The sequence below is a fragment of the Rhododendron vialii genome, chromosome 6a (genome assembly GCF_030253575.1).
Source record: "Rhododendron vialii isolate Sample 1 chromosome 6a, ASM3025357v1".
In the NCBI taxonomy this organism is placed as follows: domain Eukaryota; kingdom Viridiplantae; phylum Streptophyta; class Magnoliopsida; order Ericales; family Ericaceae; genus Rhododendron; species Rhododendron vialii.
In genome coordinates this window covers 23,880,050-23,888,953 of record NC_080562.1, presented here as the reverse complement: position 1 = coordinate 23,888,953, position 8,904 = coordinate 23,880,050, and the positions used below count along the sequence as shown (strand labels likewise).

The 8,904-nt window shown below is 35.6% G+C and overlaps 1 protein-coding gene across 1 annotated transcript; it reads right to left on the bottom strand.

Annotated features, from left to right (window-relative positions):
* Positions 1-297: 297 nt before the first annotated feature.
* Positions 298-8,403, bottom strand: LOC131328509 (uncharacterized). Its single transcript, XM_058361449.1, has 6 exons — positions 8,271-8,403; positions 7,885-8,018; positions 1,562-1,702; positions 1,224-1,312; positions 957-1,027; positions 298-589 (listed from the first exon to the last, which is right to left on the bottom strand). Exons 1-6 carry the CDS (start codon positions 8,401-8,403, stop codon positions 570-572), a joined length of 588 nt encoding a protein of 195 aa, XP_058217432.1. The 3' UTR covers positions 298-569.
* Between the last annotated feature and the right edge of the window lie 501 nt (positions 8,404-8,904).

Genomic DNA, 8,904 nt, shown 5'->3' with positions numbered 1-8,904 from the left:
TTTCCTCTCTTTTTTTTATCACAGTTTTTTTTATCCAGTTGTCCCACATGATATCGAGTTCGGTGTCCATGCTTGTTTTTCTCATTGCAACAAAGAGTGAAACAAAAAAATTGTACTAGAAAAGCAATTATATGTATATAATACTAAAAATCAGAATACAAACTCACATTCTGTTTGTTTAAGATGCTCTGGTCTCTAACTAATTCATTTGTGCACCTCATTATAGAATGTTAGGAGAAACTAGAAAATTAGTGTTCTGCACGGTACAGAAGCGAAGGTGAACATAAAAAGATAAGTTTGTAGTTGCAAAGGTGCCAAAAACAAACTTTAGTATCACAGTAAGGTTAAGTTTTTTATCAACTCAACTAATTAAAATGCTTGGCAAGACTAGGAAATGATTTGAAGTAAACGTAATGGCATTGCTAGCAAATGTTTGATAGCAACCAGTAGTAGTCCAAAACAAGCCAACATAAACATATTCCAAAACATTGAATCAAATTTAAAATAGCCGCTGGGATAGTTTTTTAAGTTGCAGCTACAGATGCGGTGGCAGTACCATGGAGTAAGTTCTAGAAGTCATGGTGTTTCTCTACAAGAAGTTCAGTTAAATAAGATGTGACCTTTGAGAGAATCTTATATTTTTCTAACCATGCAAAAAAAAAAAAAAAGCCATTCAGACAATTCAACGAACATGTAGAGTGCTACATAAAAAGTGAGAATAGAGAATAGAGCTCGTCTAATCGTATTTTGCATTCTCATTCATCTATAATAACCATAAAAAGATTATCTTCTTTCAAATAAAGTCCATCTCCTCATAATTATCTGAAAACTAGAGCAATTCAGTTTTCTTTTCTCCTTCAAAACTCTAGTGTTACACTTAAAACTATTGGAGGGCCTAATAGTAATACCAGCATAAACATTTTCACAAACAGGTAAGGTGCAGCAATTGCCATTACCAATATCGTCAAAGTTCGGGCACTTGAAGTCGTATGAGTTTCTGAGTAGAGCAGAACTAGGGTTCCAAAATCTGAAAACAACAAATGAAATCAAAATCAAACTATATAAGAAACAAAACAAGGGAACAAACTAATCAAAAATAATACTACAGAGCTAACACCATAAATCTCCTGCAAAACAAAGCAAAACAAGCAAAAGAGGAAGGCAAAGCGAAACCTAGTGACCTCTAAGAGATTATGAAAGGCTAACAAGATTAGTTTTCTCACCGATTTCGTGGCCTTGAATGTATCATGAACAGAGGGTATGTCTGTCTCTTCGGATGGATAACAGTAGACGACGAACTAAGAATCAATTTCTGCAACGGTTGGGTTAAGATCGTGAGAGGTAGGTGGAACGACATGTGAGAGAGAGAGAGAGAGAGAGAGAGAGAGAGAGAGAGAGAGAGAGAGAGAGAGAGAGAGAGAGATGAGCACAGAGATTTGTGGGAGTTTAAACCTAGCTTTGACAAAAAACCTAGATTTTACGTTTCATGACGAAAATCAAAGTTTTCTTCAGATCTGAAATTAGGTTCCATGAAATTGCTATAAGAAATTAGTACACTAACCTTATGAGAGAGCAAGAGATCAGAGTCGGGGAGAAAAAGGAGTGGCTTCAGTGGTGGCGTCCATGGTGCTTTGTCCGACGACGATGACTTCGGTGGTGGAAGGAAGAGGAAGAGAGAGGGAGGGCAAGGGGAAGTGCATAACTTGATATGGGCTCAGGTGTGTTGTGGACGGCGTCGTTCTATTGAAGAAATCCAATTGCCGAGTGGTCGAAGATTAACCTAGTCCCCGCCAACATTTTTGTGAAAATTTTAAATTGGCGCAAAAAGTACTGTACTAATTAAGTGCCCGTGTATCGCGTAGTGAGAACAAATTTTAAATTTTAATCAAACAATAATATTTAATGATGCTCATTAATCCCATAATTATCTCCAAAATCGAACATCATTGGATATCGACGACCACTTGACGGACAACATTTGATAGATCCCAAGATATTAATGCCTTGTTTGTTTTATTTTTTGAAAAGCATTTTTCAAAAGATTCCCCATACTACTATTCTCATAAATAATTTTTCAAAAATTCATCCAAACACAGCATAGAGTATTAGATTGTAATACCCAACCCCCACCTGAGTCATTTTTTCGATCGGAACTGTTTTTATTTATTTATATATATATGGACTGCATCATTCGTACCAAAAATGAAGTTAATCTAGTATCACTGCACACTTGATCGGATATAAAACTCATTTTGTTAATAAAATTGTGTCTCGATAAAGAAGTTTTCCAAACCCGATCAGGATAATTTTTTACGACAATGATATAAACAACAAGGAAAACAAAATCAACAGTTTGGATTGTCGTAATTATGTCGCGATCGAATGGCTACCGTATGTTCAAGTATAACACAAGACTTAGTTAACAATTACATTGAACTTATATAGTTTAAAGGTCATTACAAACTATATTTTTATAGTAGTCGATCTGAATCGTTAGGATTTCACGTCTCACTAATTTAATCGTTGTCACCAAAATTGGAGATCATTAGATATCAGCGGATGCCTGATTGGACAACACTCGATGCATCCTGAGGCATTAAAGCATTAGATTGGAAAACCCGACCCCCCCAGAGTTTTTATTTTTCGATCCGAACCGTTTATCTTTTACATATTATGAAGTTCATCAATCGTACCAAGAATGAAGTTGATCAAGTATCGCAACACATTTGATCGGACGATAAATATCATCCAGAAAACAAATTGAGTCCCAATTAAGAACCTTTCTAAATCCAATTAAGTCAAATTTTTATGATAATTATTTAATCAATATACTCATCGAGAGCCTCGGTTGTTCAAATAATTTTGGCTTATTAAGATCCGCTAAATAATCATGTAGAAGATTATTAGAGCTATGTCGTAGGAGTATAATATTAGCTACCATTCACTTTTTTTTTTGGACAGGTCAAAATTACTTCAATGTGTAGATTTTATAGATAGTTGCCAACTCATTTTTTCAAATGGTCGATTTAAACCGTTAGAATTTAACATCTTATCAATTATATCCTTTTCACCAGAATTGGTGATAATCAAATGTCGGCAACCACATGATCAGAACACATTTGGTGCTTCCAGAGGCATTAAAATCTTATAGTGCCCCGCTCGAGGGCCGACTAAGCTTTTTTTTTTTTTTTTAAATCGGAACTGTCTATCTTTTATGTAAGAGGGATAGATCATTCCAGCAGAAAATGAAGTAAATCTTTTATCCTCACATATGAATCGGACGTAAAATATCATTCTAATAATGAATCTGCGTCCCGAACAAGGGGCTTTCAAAATTCGATAGACACAAAATTGTATGAGAATGACTAAAACACAAAGCACAACAACATGAACAGTATCGATCGTCCTAATTATCTTGCAATTGTTTGACTACTGTACATTAGACTATAGCACAAGACTTTGATTTATAAACAAATAAGTTGAATGTATAGATTTTAAATGTAGTTGCCGGCTTATTGTTTTAATGCTCGATCTGAACCGCTAGGATTTTACGTTTTATCAATTATAGCATTGTCACAAAAATCGGAGATCATTAAATATCAGCGACCACATGATCGAAAGACATTTAATGCTTTCAGAGACGTTTAAGTGTTATAGTGTACTAACCGAGCCCCACCTGAGGTCTTTTCCGGCAATCAAAATCATCTATCTTGGACGTAATACGAATTAGATCATCGTGCCAAGAATGAAGTTACCTGTAATATGGATAGATACTTGATCGGATAAAAAATCTTTTTATTAAACACCAAAATTCTTTTTATTTAGGAATTTGTGTGCTGATGAAGGAGCTTCCTTAACCCAATGTAGTAAAAAATTTACAAGAATCTTATGATTAAAAAGAAAAAGAAAAATGAACGGTTTTGATTGGGAAGGTTGCATTGTGATGAATGTAATTGGAACAAATATTGATATTTTTTTAATTGGCAAAAAAAATTACCATATCCCGACTAGATATATATTTAGTCGGTAAATTTAATATTTTCCGACCAAATAATTCGTCGGCAAATGTATTTTATTTATTTATTATTTAACGCAAAATACTGATATTTCCTGACTAAATATTTTAGTTGGCAAACATGTTGACATTTTAAAATGGCAAAAAATGGACATTTACTGACTACATATAAGTTTAGTCGGAAAAAGTAGATATTTACCAACGAATGATTTAGTCGGAAAATGTATTTCATTTATTTATTATTTAACCCAAAATATTGATATTTCCCTACTAAATATTTTAGTCAGCAAACATGTTGACATTTTAAAATGACAAAAAATGGACATTTACCGACTACATATAAGTTTAATCGGAAAAAATATATATTTACCAACTAAATGATTTAGTCGGCAAATGAATTGATATTTTTAATTCACAAAAATTAAACATTTACCGACTAAAACATTTGTTTAGTCGGCAAAAACCTAAATTTACCGACCAAAACATGTTTAGTTTGCAAATTGTAACTTAAGGGCGACTAAATATATTTTAGTCGGTAATTGTACACAAATTGGCGACTAAACTTTTTTTAGTCGGGAATTTTAGTCGGCAATGGTTTGGTGAATTCAAGAGACTTTAAGCAATTTTACAAGGTAGAGAAAATTAGTTCGAAAATAACTTGGCGATAAATATAAAAACATCATCAAAATAATTAATTTGATTTTTCGACAGTCATCAAAATAAATATATAATTGTAATACATATAATTTTCCAACAAATTAATATGTATACATTTTTTCAACAATCTCCCCCTTTTTGATGATGGCACAAAAATGATAGTTTTTAAGAAGAGCAAAAATTATGCCAATAAATCTTCCCCTTAGTACATGCTCCCCCTTAATAAATTTTTTAATGAATATGATGAGTGTAAGGACCCTTCATTTCAGAAATTATTAAAATATTTGTTCGATATTGTAAATGAGGAAAGTGTGAAATTTGTTGAGTTTAATTGATTTGGGGTTTGAATGATAGAATTACAATTAGAGGGAGTGCAAGTGTATTTTGTGTATATGCTAGTATATAAGGGGTGTGTTTGTTGTAGGAGATTAAAAATCTCCCATCTCTCCCTCTCTCCTCTCCCGATCTCCCTTTCTCTCGGCATCTCTATCTCCCTCTTACTCTCACTCAAAAACCCACCAATACAACTTCAACCCTCCATCAATCAACCTCCCAACCTTCATCTCTTCGTGTGTTGGAGCTCGTATTGCATTCGTAGGAGCTCGGTGGTTCGTATTTGGCTCGGTGTTGATTTTGGAGGTCGAGGCCCGATCTCTCTCCGTGTTGGCTCTCCAACCATGAGGTAGGGATTTCTTGCTCTTTCTATATGCCTATGAGTTGAATTTGTACTTTGATCGTGCTTGAAATTGTTGGTTTGATTGTTGGGAATAGTTTCAAAAATCTGCAGAAAAATCTGTTCGAAGTGAATCGTTATCGATACCATTGAAAATGTTATCGATACCATTGAAATTGTTATCAATACCTTTATGTTTCAAACCTAGAAATTCACTTGTTATCGATACCATTTGTCCTAGGTATTGATACTCTTGCGTCTGGAAAGCTTCTTGGTCAAATGATATCGATACCATTATGCTAGGTATTGATACCTTTGGCTTAGGGACAGTTTTTCAGCTTTGTTCTAAACTTTATCTTTTTGACCCCCATCACTTTTAACACCTCGAAAACACCTTTAAACCATCTCTAAGCTTGTTTACTCGTCCTTTGATGATTCGTTGATTGTTTTCACTCTTTAAACAATCGTTAAGTGCCATCTTAGGTTTGTTGTAAATGAGAAATGTACCCTAAAGCTAGTTTAAAGTACAGTAGGTTATCTGAGGTGCCGTAGTGAGTATTATGGGTAGACGTGAGCATGTCTAATAGGACCTCTTGTCCTCTTGATTCGTTGAACTATTAGTTCTCAATGGCGTTCGTCATTTAAGATTTAAGTGTCAATACAGGCGGGTCGTATGTCATATAGCTACTATGGGTTGGTAGGTTACTTTGAGGTATGGTGAGAACGTATGTAATTGCTTGTATGCGATACGGTAGATTGTTGGCCTCGTAACGCCATGTGATTGATTAAATGGCTTTTGGATTCGATTGAATGATTTGATGTTCGTGAAAGGGAAGTGGAATGAATGTGGATAACAAATGGATAGAGTATTGTAGGATTATATATATATATATATATATATATATATATATATGGGCTTAGTACGTTATGTAGGATTCGGATTTGTAAACTAATGAAAAGACATGAACATGTATATTTGTGAAATTACGTAAGGGTTAATCAAAGTTTTGTGGTACAACCGATAAAGTGATGATGAAATTGATTATGAAACGATGACGATTATGAAAAGTAAGAGAAGTGACCCAAGTGGTCGTTATTGAGGGAATAGATTCGGGGTGACCCTGCGCTCGAGGGAACTAGACCCGAGGTGACCTAACCGATTATTGTTATTGAGGGAATAGACTCGGGGTGACCCTGCGCTCGAGGGAAGTAGACCCGAGGTGACCCCACTGATTATTATTATTGAGGGAATAGACTCAGGGTGACCCTACGCTCGAGGGAACTAGACCCAAGGTGACCCTAGTGATTATTGATGGAAATATCTGATTAAAAGGAAAGATTTTGTAATAAAGGGATTTGACAATGATGATTGTAGACACGAGAAAGATTGTAGTATCGTACGAAGAATAATAAGATGATTTAAAATTGGTTATAGACTAAGGTGGATTGACGTGAGTTTATTGATGTATCTAGTTTGAGGATTAAACGGTTAGTGACGTTCCGGTGAAGTTTAGAATCCTTTTATCAAAGCGTGCAGCTCGTTAGTAATCGTTCATGCTTTGGGCGTGTCTGTCTATACTCACTTATTCATGGTGCATGATTCATCACATTCCCATATAGTTTGAGCATAGAGATCTCTACTGGGCGTGTGTTTGCTCAAATCTATTATCATTTTAGGTACAACACAAGGGCACAGGCATGGAATGTTTTGGAGTGCATGCGGATATCGCGGTCAAAAGCTATTTTCAAGAGTTGTTCTAACATCATTGTAAAAAGAAACCATATTGCGCTTTATCGTTTATTTTTGGAATGTTGTAACTGTTAAACAGGTTTATCTAAATTTGGGAGTTGTAATATCTTTTGGGGTATTATTTCTATTATTGCGAGGAATTCAATTATTCAAAATTATTATTATTCATGCTGAAAATCGAGGGTGTGACAATGAGTATGTAAAAAATAACGTTGATCACAAAGTGATACCTGCAAAGTTAGCATGTCAATAGATAAATATGAGTGAGGCATATTTAGACATGTCATAAGATGCGCACAAACTTAATGTAACATACTTAATGATCAGAGTTAGCAATACGAAAGCAAAGGTAAGTCTTAAACATAAGTTAGACAAATACGACTTAAAACAGAGAACAAAGTTTTAAAAAGTACGACTAATGAACCAAGTATGAGTTTAAACATAAAACCATGACTTTTCTCCCCCTTTGAGACATCATCAACAAAGGCGTGAGGGGGGTAGGTGGTATGTCACTGAGGTGGCGAGGGTGGGTGATAGGGTGGGTAAGGCACGAAATAAAGTTACTGCTGATGGTAGTGGCTGAAGTAGTGGTGTTGAGCTTGATCAATGTGATCCATTCGATGCTCCACGCTATCAAACTGACTATTCTGAGCAATGGAAAAGTTTTGAAGTTCTGCCAACATTTGGTTTTGCGAGGCTTGCAAAGCATCAAACCTAGCAAATATCTGCGTAGTAATTAAAATCACCTCCAATCTGTGGCTGTGCCAAGTGCTCACCCTGCTAACCTACAATGTCTTCTTGTCCTTGCGCATTATTGACTTGAGGATTACCTTCCTCGTCATCACCGATATTCCTCCTAGTGAACGTATAATCTTTAATAGGCCCGGGGTCATTTTTCAAAGTTTGCTCTCCCTTAATCTTTACTTTGGCACTCAAAAAATAGTTTAGTGAGCAATGCACCATATGGTAAGGCCTTATGATTGTCCTGAAGAACATAGCCCATCTCTTTGAGTATCAAATAACTCAGGTTCAAATAGTTGCGCGTCTCTAGACTGTGCAGAATTAGACAATGAAGAGGGACACAACATCATAGTGTCCTTTTTGAGGTGCCACATTGTGTGCAATAAACAGATGTAGGGGACACAGATGTTGTTTCAATTCATTTTTAGACACACCTCCACCAATAACATGATCATAAGTAATGGTTTGGTAGAAAGCAGACACATCATCTATTGCATTTACCAATTCTTCATCATTAGCCACATACTGATACCTCTCAACTACTAGGCAATTCAAAAAACTACTCATGGTGCTCACATCTAGCATAAAATCAACTCCTTTAACTCGTGAGACTAGAGTATATTCATCGGCATTCCGATCAACATCCAGGTTGCAATAAAAATACCGAACAAGTTTCGGATAGACGATATTTGACACTATCATTATCTCAGTCTAGCCCGTAGCGGTAATAACATCATTAATATAGCGGTGATAACGAGGTGAGATTGATACCCGTCGACCCGAAATTATAGGACGAGATTTGAAACCGGCCCAGTTTCTTTCATTAACCCAGTTGGTGAAGAGTTGCGCATTGAAGTCAGGTTGAGGTTCGTTCGGTCTTGCCTCGGAACGCAACCGTTTACCCCTTCCCACCATTTTTCAGAAACCCAGGGTTTTTGAAAGGTTTGAAGATGGTTTGAGGGGTTTGGAACAAAGAGGAGTGAAATAGGTGGTAGATATGTGTTGAGATGATGATTTTGTGAAGGTTTTGTGGGATGGATTGAAAGTTTGGTGAAGATTGAAGTGATT